This window comes from Petromyzon marinus, chromosome 1 (genome assembly GCF_048934315.1).
Source record: "Petromyzon marinus isolate PM22_M1 ecotype Great Lakes invasive population chromosome 1, UKy_Petmar_22M1.pri1.0, whole genome shotgun sequence".
NCBI classification, from domain to species: Eukaryota; Metazoa; Chordata; class Hyperoartia; order Petromyzontiformes; family Petromyzontidae; genus Petromyzon; species Petromyzon marinus.
Genome location: NC_133667.1, coordinates 29,030,649 through 29,046,966, shown reverse-complemented (window position 1 = coordinate 29,046,966; position 16,318 = coordinate 29,030,649). Strand labels below are relative to the sequence as shown.

General features: G+C 44.8%; 1 protein-coding gene across 1 annotated transcript in view; it reads left to right on the top strand.

Annotated features, from left to right (window-relative positions):
- CPAMD8 (C3 and PZP like alpha-2-macroglobulin domain containing 8) overlaps positions 1–13,931 on the top strand; it is a 46,750-nt gene extending 32,819 nt beyond the window's left edge. Inside the window, exons 37-43 of the mRNA XM_032947939.2 lie at positions 545–619; positions 810–915; positions 2,150–2,260; positions 9,940–10,158; positions 11,136–11,216; positions 12,088–12,950; positions 13,073–13,931. Of these exons, the coding sequence (XP_032803830.2) occupies positions 545–619; positions 810–915; positions 2,150–2,260; positions 9,940–10,158; positions 11,136–11,216; positions 12,088–12,950; positions 13,073–13,108 (1,491 nt within the window). The 3' untranslated portion in view covers positions 13,109–13,931. The remainder of the gene's footprint in view (positions 1–544; positions 620–809; positions 916–2,149; positions 2,261–9,939; positions 10,159–11,135; positions 11,217–12,087; positions 12,951–13,072) is intronic.
- Positions 13,932–16,318: the final 2,387 nt, after the last annotated feature.

Sequence of the window (16,318 nt, the reverse complement as noted above, 5' to 3'; positions counted from 1 at the left end):
CTTGGCCTGCTTCTTTAAAAGTTACCAAGACTAATCGGCGTGCCTGCACGATCAGCAAATTGTTCTTGGAGACGGCTGTTTTAAGGCATAGCTTCGCAAGGCCTGATCTTTAACTCCCACCATAGTTTCACCTTTTCACGTTAGAATAATCTCAATTTAATTAATGTCCTAACATACCGAACACATCTTGTGTCAGTGGTAAAAAAAATGGATGCCTGGGCTGTGTACGGGTGCTTGGACCGGAGTTTGAGACTTTCTATTATTAGGGATGTCGTTCACATCAGTGAAACGCGCAGCGTGTAATTAAAGGCTGCGCTTTAAACATGTGGTTTTTGAGTAACGCGTAATTGCACTTAGTCCCAAGGAAATGCATGGGAACAATTAAAAGGTTCCCTTGGGGTTGTGTTCACATTTGTTACTCATAAGCAATGCACACACAATTTAAGCAGTGTTCCTGAACATAATATCGTTTTTTAGTTTTTTTTCCTTCCTGAACATGTTACGCAAAAAAAACACATCACTAACACAACGAACATGTTTGCAGGTATTACTGGACAAGAAACTGGGTCTCAAACGTTACGAATTGGACGGCCGCAAAGTGTTGTTCTATTTTGACGAGGTAAGCAGTGAACGAACATCTGAATGTGCATTTGGTAACTGTCGTTGATGACGCTATTATTGGAGACATATGGTAGAGTTTGGACGAAGCTTTCGGGGCAATATTAAAATGCACGGAGGCGGTTTTTTTTCCAGCCGACCGTGACTGCAGCTCTCTCGTGATCACGTGCGCTTGGTTTGTGTGCGTGCAGATCCCCAACCAGTGCATGACGTGTGTCAAGTTCCACGCCGACCGTGAGTACATCGTGGGCCAAACGGCTCCGGTCCCTGTCAAGATCTACGACTACTACGAACCCGGTTCGTCTCGGGACAGCCTGGATCGTTAATAATTAATGTCACTCCATTATCTTGGTGATCACCGTAAATTGGGCGGATGCTGCCGTGGTTACGATGGTTAGGACGTGCAAGGCAGAGGTTGCCGTTTCAGTCGGCTGGCACGGCGGTTGAAACATTGTTGCAGGTTTATTAATTACCCTCCCCTCCCCCGTCTCTTTCCATCCAGCAGGATAAATGGGTACGCCATGTTGAACTTTTTTTCGCACCCTGTGCGTAGCCAACCATGCGAATCGTACGGCGGTGGAAGGACGCAAACACAAAAGCAGTTTTAGTGTGGGTTTTCTCACCTCTTCTAAGACGTGTAACCAGCATGGAAGAGTAGGCCAAATACACGTTGGAGGAGCTGTCTATGGCTCCCTTCATTGAAATCCCTTCCGCCAGCAGTGGCATGAGCAGGGCATTGCAGGGCTGCGCCTTCACCTCTTAGGATCATCCGTACAAACTAAACATTACTTGTGGGAAACGGAACACATTCTATTGAAGTTTCTTTTGTGAAGGTGGCTCAGGGATTAAAGTGCTGAGGTGACACCTCTGAGATGCTGGGTTTCAATCCCAGTCGGCACCTGTGGTTAAACTGACTTCTAAAGTACAGTGAGTTGATGATCTCGGCCTGGTAACCAATGACTGCGCATTAAATCACATTTAAATATATATTACATTGATTTGGATAAATTTGACCTCTGATAATATTTTGTAATATCAGGTTGACTGGCACTCCATACGCATTTCTCTCTGTGGCAGTGCATGTGGGAAAAAATACACCTCTACTTTACAATTTCATTTGAAGCAGTGCTATGAAATCCTCTTTCCGCGAGTTGCCTTCGAACGCACGGGGGAAGGGGGGGGTTAACGCTGCCCTACGATCGTTCCAAAAAGGAGGCGTTGTTTTTTTTTTGGTGTCTCCGGGCGTTGATTGATAACTGACAGCGCGAGTGGAAGCAAGCGCGAGGAGAGTAACGGAGGGAAATGCTGAACGGGTGTCCCATTCTCTTCTATGGTTCTTTTCGGTAAAGTAACGTAGATAGAAAATTAGAACTAAAATAAAAAATAATAACATAAAAAATGTATTTAAAAAAAGCCAAAAAAACTCACGGCGTTTACCGAAAGAACCATAGAATATTAATTCCTGCAGTCACAAAGATGATAAGTCAGAATGTCCCCCCCCTCTCTCTCTCTATCTCTCTGGCGTCGGCAGCGCTGGAGGCCACGCGGTTTTACAACGCGAGCGCGAACAGCCCTCTGGCGCGAGAGCTGTGCGAGGGCAAGAGCTGCAACGAGGTGGAGAGCTCCACCAACCAGTGGATCGGTGAGCCACGGTGCACGTGCCTGCGTTGCGTGTGCGTTGCGTGTGCGTTGCGTGTATGTCACGCCGAACTTCTTTCGCTCCGTACGTTAGCCGGCCGTGCTCATCGGAGGGAGCGCATCGCACGGGATCCGATTGACCCCGAGTACCGGTGCATTGGCGATTGATGAGCAAAGTGAACAGCTTCGTGCGATTTTTAGGGATTTTTGCGAAGCCCCGACGCGCTGTAGGCTTGGCGCAGGTACCCCCCCCCCCATCCCCCGTGGGGGTCTCTCGGATGCCCACTTTGATTCCCCCACTTTGGGTCCCCCCCCCCCCCCATTTTCCGCTCCAATCACTGCAAGCCACCACAATACGAGCAGCGACGCGTAATGGTTCACGCCCGAAATACCGCAAACATTCAGAGATATGAAGAATTCTACGGTGAAGTGGGGGGGGGACCGTGAGGAGCCACGTAAAAACATAGCCGGGGGCGGGGGGGGGCTGTAAGTTTGGGACAAGGCGAGCCTCTGCTGACAAAGACATCCGCCGCAGATGTATCGTCTCTGCATTGCCCAATTTTATTTTTTGATGGCAAGAATTGGGCTCCCAGTGCATTGCGATGGAATCGCCACGCTGTTCGAATTATAACGTTGGGGGATTTTTCGTTGGCTAGTTCCATTCGAGGTACGTTCCGAACGTTACATAACGCACGTCGATTTCCGAGACGCCAAGCGTATCGTCAAGAGGACACGCTCTCAATGGAGGCTTGCCACGTTCAACAACAACGACGACGTTGTTTTGTTGTTGTTGTTGTTGCCATTTGCAATTAACTTCAAAGCGTTCGGTTGCAGAGGAGTAGTACTTCCCAGGGACCGATGTCCACAGCGCCTGGGAGGTCCTGTGGGTCACATCCACCTCTCAGGGGGCTTATTTCTCCCATATCCATGGAGACGGGGATACTTTTACACATTCCTGCGTAATGGCTGGCTTCCTGTGCTCTACCATGAGATGATGGCTTGTTGGGCTGCCTGTGGGGTGGCGTGTGTACATTGCGTGTTTTGTTTAGGGGTCTGGGTGGGATGTGCAGTGATCCCTATCCCTTCGACAAACACCCCTTCCCCTCCCCCCTCTGAGGTTTACCACAGGGGCACACAACGGGGAGAATGACATACCGCCACAACCGCCTACGCTCCTCCAAATCTGAGTTCATTTCCTTAATGCACTCTGGAGAGCCGCTGCTGCTGCACTGACGCTCGACTGTGCAGTTTTACTGAACAGTTTTCAAGCATTAGAAATGTACAGAAAAAACTATCACAGCGCTGGCAATCGCAGGCGAGTCAGCAAGTCAGCGCCTGAGATTGGTTTTCAGCGTTTCAAATTCGGGAAATTTGCTGCAATACTATGGCAATAATTTTTTAGCGGGGAAAGCCACTTGTAGTTTTGTTTAACCATCTGCAGAGATTATGTTTTGCACGGGACATTCGTAATTGCAAAAGTGGTGTGATTTTAAAATGTTCGCGACGACGTAAAGCTCCTTGTTTTGTCGGCAAATTGAAAATAGCTCGAGTTACAAATTGCTTCCACATTTTTCCTGGCGAGGCTGCTCCTTGCCATTGCTAACACAAACATTAAGTGCATTTTCATTGTTAACAACTCCATCGTTTTGGTGGCGGAGACGTAAATTCCGCTAAAATTATTATTTTGTCACGGCCATTTTGTGCCCTCACTTTCAAACAACCCGTGTTTCCAATGGGAAGCTGCCATGGCGAAATGTTTAGCAGACAAACTTGCAACCCAGAAGGTCGCTGGTTCGACCTCCAGGGGTGGCAGTTGATCAAACGGAGCGAGTTTCTTCATCACCCCCCAAACACTTCTGTCCACCAGGCGTCATGAAATGGGTACGCCATGGTCTACCAGCAGGTCACGTGTGGTGGCTTAGAATGTGGGCACTCTCTCGCCTGTGCCAAGGCATCGTGCAATGATGGGCCAAATATCCTCTAAGAGCTCCCTCAAGTGGAGGTCCTTCTGTCAGCAGTAGTGTGATCAAGCAAATGCAGGGCTGAATCTTTACTTTTACACACCAAGTTTCCATTACATCAACGCTGTTTTAAATGTCCAGTGCTTGACCGCTTGTTATGAAGAAAAAAATGTGTGCTAACTGACTGTAGACAATCATACCGACCAGGGTGATGTGTTTGGGTTCACGTTTATATTTTATTGTTTTATTTTATTATTTTATTCTCATTCTACGTGACTTTACCGAACGAACCAAAGAAGAAAAAAAATTATGTTGAAAGAAAAAAACACAATGATTCAAATTCGAGTAAATTTACGCCGTTCAAACTGTGAATAACAGTAAATGGGCTTTGGCAGGACACGCCCGCAAGCAGGGATGGTCGATAGTCAAAAATAGTGACAGAGTGCAGCCAAAAACAATGGGACGCGTCGAAGAGAATGTCCACGAAGGAGCCCAAGTGATTAAACCAGCACGTGTCGGTGATAGGTGCATTACCACGTGGCACGATCGTGAGAGAGATTGTGACGGTTTGGGGAGGCCTTCATCCAGTAGTGGATGGATCATGGCTGACGATCACATTGTAATTAATAATACCATTGTATTATGCGATCGTGCAGTGGCGCTATGAACTCGGCGATCTGTGTTTGATATCCAGCCATGGATAACATTAGAGCCACGTGATATTTGAACTACGGTAGTCCCTGGGTTCCCCACCCTTCACAAAATCCACACTGAGCAGCCAAGTCAAGTACAAAGCAAACTCTGCAGCCGGAGCGGCGTGGGGCAGCCTCCATCCAACAGTGGATCGACAAAACGGCGATGTTTTATTAAATTATGCGTAAGAAATATTATGAACGTGCATGTTTTTTTATACGGCATATGCCTGTGATAGGTGGCGATCTCTTGCAGGTAAAATAGATCATGCTGTAATGAGTCACACCGTGTCAGATTGAAAATGATTATTTCCAAGCAAAACAAGCCATGATTACTCCATCTTCTGACAACATAGTTAAGCCACTCGCCCAATGGCTTTGTGACAACAAACTTACAAAATAATAGATTACACACATTTGGAATAATATGTCTGGGAGAGTATAAACATTTACAGATGAAGACCAAACATTGATAGCAGGTAAAAGAGGGCATGCTGGCTGACACCGTGAATGTCAGGACAAGGTCGCATTGACGGAGCACTGAGAGTCCTTGTTCTCAAAGACTGTGTGGTCTTTTCTAAATGGAATGAGTGCCAAATAAAAAAAATGTTCTGCCCTTTCATTCGTTTGATTGGCAGAAAAACAACATACCAATATAGTCCAGTTGAATGTTGGACGCTGAAGGGACTTTTTGCATCTCACAGGGAAAAAAAAACGATGGGAGTGCAATCCTCCGCAGGCACACATTTCTCTTGCTTTACTCCGCACAAATTGAATTTGTTGGAAAATTTACTGGCGCGTCTCTTGCAATATAAATGTAATCAAAACGCCCTCTTCAGGGCAGTCTGCGGTATCAAATATATATTGCGTCCCGGGCCCTTTGTCTCAATCAGGGGTCGGCAACCTGCGGCTCGAGAGCCCCACGTGCAGTGGCTCTTTGGCATCCCCCCCCCCCTTGCGGCTCTCTGTGGCTGCCCCCTTAGCGGGCAGCCGTTAAAAAACAAACTAAATGTTAAACGTAACTTAACATAAAGATAATGTATTAATATGGCAGGGAATAAAGATAATGTATTAATATGGTAGGGAATGGGTCACTATGGGATGTCTTGGTGCCAACAAAATAAACAAAAGTTAAACTGTACTGTTAAAAAATAACGAAATGGGAAAACCTTAAATAGACGCAGTTTATCCCATCATCTATTTTGTTTATGTAAGTCAGAATGTATTTGTAATCTGCTGTATTTCTGTAATGTGTACAAGTAACTCTGCGTGCGATACGGCTCTTGAACTATTTTGGTCAAAGACAAAAAAAAACATGCCTCTTCTTCTTTGAAAGGTTGCCGTCCCGTGGCCTAGACTATTTTATTTAACAGGTAAAGCCCACTAAGCTATCAGCTCTGTTTCAGAGGCGACCTGGCCACACACGATAGCTCATCGCAGCGGCTTACATCATCATTATCACGCGTTGGAATTCATAGGAGCCAAATAATGTAAATGCGTGTTTCTAAATGTGGAGAAAAATCCACGCGACCACCACGGGGACAGAGAGAACACGCGGACCCCAAATATACAAAAGGCATTGTCAGCGTCCGGGATCGAACCAATGTAATCTTGGGTGACGGGCGAAGGGGATGACATCTCGCCACCGCGGCGCCCCAATCAATGTCAATTGATTGTTGCTTAGTTGGATTAGTTATAAATAAGGTTAGAGTAAAAATGTACGTTAAAAGTTTTTTTTTCATCATTTCATCTACATCTGTGGCAATTAGGGTGGGGTGGGGGGCTTAGAAGAATGAAACACTTGTTTGCTCAATACCCCATAACGGCGTGGTTATGGGGTTTTTTTCATGGGGTCGGTGCGGGTTCGCGAATTAAGAGCGATAGGCCCAGGACCGGTTCAAGGTATCACTGGCTGTGAATTGAACATCAGATGTATTTAGGACACATTTCCACATTCGGTTAAGTAAAAGGGTACGCAGGTAGGGCTTGCGCTGAGGTATAATGGTCGCATGGATTAATATCGATTCTGAAATCTCACAATACACGCGTCGAACCGTGTGTGGAAGAGCGTGTTCAGTAGATGTTACGTCGTGTACTGGACGTTGTACCGCTGCACCGAACGGTTTGTTGGGACTCCCGCAGCCGCTAGAGGCCGCTACATTCAACACAATCTTCTTTGGTTCTTTCGGTAAAGTCACGTAGAATGAGAATAAAATAATAAATTGATAAAATAAATATTATTGTGTTATTTTATTTTATCAATTTATTATTTTATTCTCATTCTACGTGACTTTACCGAAAGAACCAAAGAAGATGAATCATTGCAGTCACGAAAGCTTTAAATCGAAATTCAACACAATGATTAAAAAAAAACTATCGGTTTTTTTATCATCACCGAGTCTCTGAAACATGAACAATTGCTTGAATTTCCAGGCGGTGAATTCTTCCCACCGCGATTTTTGTTTTAATTTTTGCCCCCTTTGCCACTTGAGGTTATAGGTAAACTTGTTGTAGTGGCGTATTAAACCTCACCCCAGGGAGGGAACTGATCTTGATTTTTTAAATGTATTTATATTTTTATTTAAAGCTTTCGTGACTGCAGTAATTCATATTCTTGGTTCTTTCGCTAAAGTCACGTTGAAGGGAAACAATAAAATAATAAAATATATAAAACAATTAAATTCTCACGACGTTTCGACTGTAACACAAACAGTCATCATCAGGTGTGATTGTTTTATATATATTATTTTATTGTTTCCCTTCAACGTGACTTTACCGAAAGAACCAAGAATATGTATTTATATTTGTCTATGCTGCTGGGTATCTGCTGCTGCTGTCTCTTGTTCAGCGCTTTGAGATCCTTGATGAAAAGCGCTACGTAAATGTAATAATAATAATGATGAATGTTTGTGGTCACCGTAAGCAAACGTCGCTCTCTGAAGTTTTTTTATCCAGTGTGAAAACTTACAGAGTGGTGACAACGCTTCTGAGCCGACACCTCTCATGAGATATTCTTCACCACTATACTTTCACTTATCTAAGATCCACAACAGAGGGCGCTCTTCAGCTATGAAACCGTCAAAGTTGCGCCCTTCAGAGCCGGCTTTGACCAAATCAAGTGCAAATACATATCTTTTTGTCCAGGGCGTTAGGTGGATTACATGCATCTTTGGCAGGGCTGGGATCATAAAACCAAACCAAACTGTTTTCATCAACATCATAATCCATGGTCAATCCACTCTGGGTTGATAGGCCACCCAAAGCTCCTGCCATCTCATGATAGTGCGATGTCGTAATAAGAATCCACCTATCGCCAGCACACAAACACATTTCATTGTTCCAGCTCTCGAACGGGTTTCATTCCTTGGCTGACACGCCATTATCATTATTATTCGTGACCATCAGCCATCATTCCTCATAGCGACGCGTCCTGTGCAGGCCCATTGACTTTTCTCAACAATTTTAATGTCATTAAGAAGCCCGCGTGTGTGTTTCTCTACTGCGTTCCCTAGTTCTGTCTCTCAGTGTAATTCGAAGCTTGTCTCCCTCCACACTTCTTTGTGAACTTTCAGATTTTTGGTCTGCAATTTTGTTTATGACCATGTTTTTCTAAACCGGGTTAAAAATATAAATATATACGGTGTACTTTTTTGACCGGGTTTAAATATGTAGACTGAGCCCTGGATTCTCCGGTGTATCGGGAAAATTAAACATGCCATCAAAAAATATTTCACTGGGCTTACACATAACTGTTAAACTGGACGTGGATATTTCCTCAGCCATGAGGCATTGTTGCGAGTCTTCAGTAAGAATATCAACATGTTTTCCCTCGGCAACATTACCTAAACACACTTCTGAATACATATAAAAGGCTATTTGCATCGATTGTGCATACACCAGGTGACTAAATGTATGTGGTTACATCAGCAGCTACCATGATCTATCCACTGATGGCTGAAGGCCTCTTCCAAGCCATCACTGTCGGGGATGTATTTGGCATGTGAATATAATTTATTTTCAAATTTTATACAACTTAAACACTCCTGTAAGTGTCGGTGAAGCCTTGCAAATCAGCATGTACGGTAATACAAGTTTGCCCTTTAAAAAGGTGTCCATAGAAACCCAGTTCAAATACAGTAGAGCATTTCAAAAATAATTCTGGTTTCAGTTAATAACATATTTACAGTACTACCCATACGAAGACGATATGTGCATGTTTTTGGTCGACTAATATTTAGCACATTCAACCACACACGCTGGTAACTCTTTCTGCTGTTGTGCAGCTTTATTAACCAGGTCACACACAGGTCAGATTCTCATCTTGGAAGAATACATGTTCCCATATTTGAACGAGGAGGTACTTCAAGAGACAAGACTCATTTTTGGCAACAAAATCTGGCACATGACGTTGGTATATACATTAAATCCCCAATGGTTTCAAATTGCACTCTAGGCTTTTCACGGGTCGAGCTACACAGCTCTGCGATGCGTGTTTTCAGGTCGTACACTCCGTGTTGTTCGGCACAATGTACGACGTTTCGCTCCACGTGCTGGAAACTTTAATTCAGTTGCTGAAGACGACATTCCCAGCACATCGGAGTTACACCACGAGAACACGACAGAGAGCCAATCCCATTATTCTTCAACAAGTTGCTTCTTTAAACATTTCTAGAATTGAATGCTCCACGATGTGGAGGAGAAAAATATTTTTTTCCTGCGGCGAGCTATGTTTAATAATTTTAACTAAATTAGTGCTTAATTCCTGAACTACCTTTGCAAGGTTGACCTGGCAAATGTTACACAATTGAAGCAGTATTCATACTGACAAAATACAATATTTATTTACTGAAGTGTGCTTTTAATTTATCAATAATACATTTAGCACCTCCAGATGTACTGCATGACAGGCGCGGAATGGCTAATAAACGACGATGATGATGATGATGATGAAAACTAACATGTGTTGCTATTCGCAAACCTTGCAAAGCCACATTTAAAATGCCCCCCTTTTCATTTTGCCCACTCGCCAGGATTTTCAAGCGGCAGTTCCTGCAACGTTGCGTACGGCTGCGCGGAGGAAAACCGCTTCTCCGAGCGCTGCACGTGCTACCGCGACTGCGGCTACGACGGCGAGCCGGTGTGCGGCTCCGACGGGGTCCTCTACCCCAACCGCTGCCAGCTGGAGGTGGCCGCCTGCCGCAATAACACGTGCCTCGAGCAGGTGCCGGTGGGACACTGCTCTGCATCCCGTAAGCACGCACCGCCGGCACCGGCGGCGGGTTATGCTGCCGCTGCTGCGCTCTCTCTTTCTAGGACCTGAAGAATTTTCCCCGCTGCGTTTAAAAAAAAAAAAAAGCCGTGTTGTAGTTTGGGGGGGTGGGGCGGGGGGGGCCGAACGCCCGAACTCTCAAAGAATGCGCCCGATCTCATCGTATCTTGGGAAGCTTCACGGGGTTTGGACCTGGCCAATATTTGGATGGGTTGACCACGACGCTACGTTGCGGGCCCGCAGAGGGCAATGCAATAGAATCCATTGTTGCGCTGCACGTCTATGCTGCCACCTTCGCCGATCAACACCGACCAGGGTGGTGAGTTGTGGTTAAATTATCTGCACGGCGTGGGGAGGCCCCTCATCCATCAGTGGATTGACAAAATGGCCATAACATGTGCATGTCACATGATCCAAGGCCTCGCGTCTCAATTAATGTTGTTCAACAGAAAAAAAAGCGTCGATGGGCCTCTCTCACGCTGCGTTCTCTTGAGAATCTTAAATGTTTTTTTTTACTGGTTGTCAGCAAGAATACGTCATTATTAAACATGCCCATATGTCTTGGGGCGGGAAATTAGCCGCTCGCAATGAATGGGGTGACCTTAAGATGCTACAAAATTAAACGCCTCGTCCTACTGGTTTAAAAAGGATGGCGGCTCCTTCACGTTAACTTGCCACTCAACTTCCCATCATCGTGTGCAGAATTTGGAAATAACTGCAAGAAAGTAACATAGAACCAACATTGGCTGTCGTCACATACCATGTTTTTACTCCATCGTGGATATGCACCAGGATTTTTAACCAGGCATGAATATTTTTCTTTGCTCTCTATAAAAAAATAACCCAATACACTACGATGAAAATCCCAATTATAAATATTTCACATTAGAATGTTAATACCAATCTAAATATGCTGATACATTAAAAGTGACAATCTACCGTGTATTTACATTACAGAAGTTTCGAGCCTCGAAGAACCCAGAGAGATAGAAGGGCTTCAACTACCACCACCCGTGCGCTTTTTGCCACCTCCACCAGGTAATAATTTCTCCCACTAACCCTGCCAATTCAACGCCAAGCAAGGTGCAGGCCATAAATCACTGGCTTGTTTGGCTTCCGACTACTTTTTACACAGTATTTGGGAGAGAGCTGATGGGAACGCGTTTTTTTTTGTCTTTCAGCTATGATTCAGTTTTAAGCAATCTGATTTATGATCCTTTGCCCGTTGATTTACAACAGCCACTCCATTATCGTCAATCTGTTACCTCCTCTCTCCCGCGTTGTTCTCTGGAACTGAATGTTTGTATTCGGCCTCAGATTTCTGATGGCAGTCTGCTCCCTTGGCTGACTCCTCTCATCTATACTGTGTTCAGTTGCTTCAACTGTGGGGGCAGAACATTTTTTTTCTCTTGCGCAGCTTCTTGGAACTAATTTCCAACCTCACATAACCCCGCTTTTTAAAGAAACGTGTCAATTCCTATCCAGTAGCCTTATTATAGGGATGGATGCATGCCACGGTGCGCTGGTTATTTACGCAAGGGCCTGGAATCCAGAGATAGCTTGGTTGGATCTGCTGTCATGGAAATTGACACAATGGGCAAGTTGATTAAATCCAACCGGAAGTGTAAATGGGCACACCAGTGAGTCGATTGGCAGGTTGCGTGTGGTGGGGTAAACTGTGGGAACTCCCACCTTCTTACAAGAAGTCTGGGCCACCGTGGAAGAATAGGCCAATACATCCTCTAGTCTCGAGCTCTCTCTGGTGGTGGCCCTTCTGTCAGCAGTGGCACGAGCAAGAAATTGCAGGGCTGCACAGATCCTTATTCTTGTCCTTAGTTTATGGCACATTTGTATTGCAGGCTTTAAGGCGACCGATTAAAAACACACGCGTTCTGTTATTCACACACAGAGCCCGTGCCAGGGGAAACATCGGACATTTTTTACGAGGGCGCAGAGCGAGACTACGAGGAGGAGACGTTTGTTTCCGACACCGACGGCGAGTCTTTCGACGTGGCGTACGAGGAAGGCCACCGCGTGGAACAGATCGGCCGCATAGAGAGCGACGGCGGCCGTGCAGACGTTAACGCAGAAGTGCAGGAGCAGCGCCGCGGCAAAGACGTGCAGCGCGACGACGCGGCGACGGCAGATCTGACGCGGCAAGGCGACGCAGCGGTCGCGCTCCCAAAACTCCACCGCGCAGCCGACGACGGTCGTGAGAGCGGCGGCGCTGCCGGGCTCGCAGGTGGCGGCGACGGTGGTGACAATGCACACGTCGGCAAGGCTAAGCAGGGGCAGCACGCTACCGCGCGGCACCTGGAGATTGAAAAGGTGGAGAGCAGGGTGGAACCGGAGGCTCGACGGGGAACGCACGAGGGGGACGTGCTTCAAGTCAGAGAAGTGGAAGGGGAGCCCGGAGACACTTTGAGAGCAGAGGGGGAGCTAACAGAACCGGCCACGAAAGAGGTCCCGCAAAGAGTGAGCTGGGAACACCTCGAGCAACGGGCAGAAATTCCCCCCCAGCAACTTTTGGAAGAGGGGGGCGAGCAGGAAAAAGAAGCAGCTGAAACAGAAACGGAGAGCAAAGACAACGCGGACACGAGAGATGAGATTTCACGGGTCAGCAACGTGCACAATGCCCAGCAACCTGGCACAGAAGATCGGGAGCAGGAAGGACTGGGACAGAGCGTGCCGGAAGATTTGCTTTCACAGATAGCGCAGGAGGGCGTGGGCAGACGTTTTGAAGACTCAGAAGCTGTCCTGCTGACCACCAAGGTATTTACTTAAATGGGATTGTTGAAAAAAAATGTGAAAACACAAAATAGTTTCCACAATAAACAATGACAAGCTGTGTGTTTAAAATGACATTACCTAACTTTGTTTAAATATCATTTCAGGATTTGGAGTCTGCCTTCGTGCCAAGAGAGGACTAATAATTTCTCATCGTGCCCACCGCGGCACGCATCACCGGTGATAGCGGCACAGACGTACTACTTTGGTACATAAAGTTGGTTCTTTAAAGACTTGCTTTGCTCTATGAAGTTCGGTGTCGTTTTGTAAAATATAACTTTTTAAAAAATATATTGTTTTAATCGACTGTTTATATCTGTACGGCTTCATAATACATTATATATTTGACGAAAATATGACATTATTTTCTATTTGCAGATAAAATGCAAGTACTGCTTGGTAACATTTTAAACAGAAAACTTCTTCAGTTAAAGTATAGATCTACTGACATTCCTATATTATTTATAACTACTATGCGGAAAGACAAAACCACAAATGTAAATACAGGTTTACTATATTTTTTCAGCACAATGCCATAATCCCAGCTGTCCTACCTTTGCTCATTTTAAGAAATGCAAGCTTTGTTTTTAAACAGTAGAACATTGTATTTAAATAATGTTAGTGTAATGACTAGTTATTGGGATTAGCCATCTACAAATAATTTAACTCAAATGCTTACATTTACGTCTAGTTATTATATATATTCCAGAGACATAGGTGTGCTTTACTTTGTTTGTGATTGACAAGAGCTGGTTGTATTTGTGTAAATTATGCCTACGTTAGGAACTGTCATACGACTGGCTAGACAATGTCTGTGGACGTCACCAAAGAGGATGGACAACAATGAATAAATGAGACTTAGTGTAAGGTATTCTAAAATACATGCTTTCTAATTATATTGTTTGGTTATGCACTTTTACTTTGTTTTCCAAAGTGCGTATTTAATAATAAAGTGAGTACTCTTGAGATGTTGCTTTCAGATTTGTTTTATACTTAAAAAGAATTGAAGCGTTCTTAGCCTTCAAACTTGTGCACTTGTGTGCGCACTGGTTCTGGGTAGAATCTGGTCAAACAGTTTGTGCTTTTGAATGTATTCCACAAGATAAGAAATATCGTAAACAATTCTTGGAAAAACGGGCCTTCTTAGCAGGCCCGTTAATGGTTGAACTGTACATTCAACTTGATAATGACAAGAGAAATAATGTGCCAAAACATAACTTTTTTGTAATCAGTACATGCTACTTGCTAAAACACATGGCTCAGAAACGTAGACGTTAGTGAAACAAATTAAAAATTGCAAAGCATCATGGCGAGATGCATGGTTGGAATTTCTTTGAGAACGAGAGAGGAACACATTAATTATGAAAACTTGATGACATAATCGAGATTTAATCAAATAAAGTGTTCTTGTGCAACACAGCAGGGATAAATGGTCAAAAATATTGAAGTGGTAGGCAATGACTGAAATCCATCAGAGACGATGCTCACTCTTCTATCGTATGACATTTTTGGGGATTGCAACAGATCAGAAATTGATATCGAGATTTGATATCCATTCGACTGCATCAGTAGTAGTCGCGTTAATTTGTTTCAGATCGCCGTTGAATCATCCGATTGGGCAGTCATTCACGATATGTTGCACGCTCCGAGATGTCGCACCACAGACACAAACTGGACTCTGGTTTTTTTTGCATTCATGGAGAAAGTGTCCACCACATCTTCCTCGGTATGTCAGATCCGGTTTGGAGGATTGTGGATCGCTGCAACAGGTTGATGTGTACCCAGGCTTCCCTCCATCTTGCTTCGGTGGTCTTGTCATCGTCATGGAGGTTCTTTGTATATTGCCAGAAAGGTTACCTGGATTTGAGCCTGTGGGGTGGTGGCATGGAGATGTCCTTGTTTATTGGGAGGTTTAGATTTTTGATGGCCTTGCGGTACTCCCTAGCGCACGTGGCAATGTTTGCGAGGACTAGAAGCCACGGCCAGCAGTGTTGCTCTTTAGCGTCCCTGAGATGACCCTAATGGCTGCATTGAGCTGTGGAACCACCAGCTTCGTGTGCACGCTGAGGAGGCGTGATAAAAACGGTGCATGTCTAAGTGTAGGGTGGATGATTACATCATAGGATTGTGAGAGGTGGCGGCGGCGGCAGCCTTCATCCAGCAGTGGTGCATGGCTGATGAAGAACTGTAAACTGCTTCAAAATGGTCAGCCAGGGACCCCTTACTTAAAACAAACAACAAAATAATTGACAGATTTGCACAAAGCATCGGTGACTAATTTGGTTGAGCGCAGAAAAGTGCTTGTAAGCATATTATTCGTGCGTGGCTACGTACAGTGCGAAAGCTCAACATACTTCCAACTAAAATACTTTAAAAACTAGTGTAAAAGAATCCAAATATTGCACACATTACAAAATATTAATTTGTATAGAAATGTGGTGTTACTATCATTAATAAGCCAGCTTAACTTTGACAGATTACCATTGGTCGACATTTTTCCTCTCATCTTCAACGTGTTAGAAATGTTGAAACTGTTTAAAAATACAACTTTTTTTTGTTACCAACTATTTTAAGAAATTGTTTTAAGGTACGGTACTTGGTATGGGGGTCACTACTGCTTGCGTACCTTTGAATTTTGCCCATTATGGATATAGCGCCAGATGGCAGCATGACAGATTTCAAAGACCCACATCGAGTCTGGCCGATAAACGTGGCATTACGGCCATGGAAAGCTACACCAGCTGAAGGCACGTATTACAACTGGCCAAAAACACATTCCCTCTGGTTATGCATTTTAGCGAACTTTTTTTACACAAACTAACATTTCGGCAGCCTGTGGCCGCCTTGTTCTAACTCCTGCAGAGGGCTTCTCGGCAATGCGCGCCTCGCCCGTCGCCCCCACTAATGTCCTCTTCTCTCCCATGTGTGCAGATCTTCACTCGATTCTAAATAGGGTGTGTACGCATATTTGCCTACAAAAGACATTTATTTCTTGAGGCAGGAGGGGGCGGTTATTTTAAAAAATCTGTTGGATCAACTTTTTACCCCCACATCTGGGGGGGGGGGGGGGGGGGGTTCACTTTCGATAACTTTTTGATTCAGAACTTCTGAAGGGCTCTTATAATTTAGTTGACGGACAAATGGAACGCCGAGATTTTTTTTTACAGGTGCACATTCGAAAACCACACTCCTCTTGAATGCACTCGATTCCAAAGCGCTGTAATGTCATACGTGTAACCAAGTGACGTATGCACGTTATGTAGGTTAAACAGAACCTTTGAACACTTGTAAGCCGAGTGTTCTCAGGCAACAAACATCCATGGGAAAAGAGCCTTTCGCAGAGAAAACAGCAG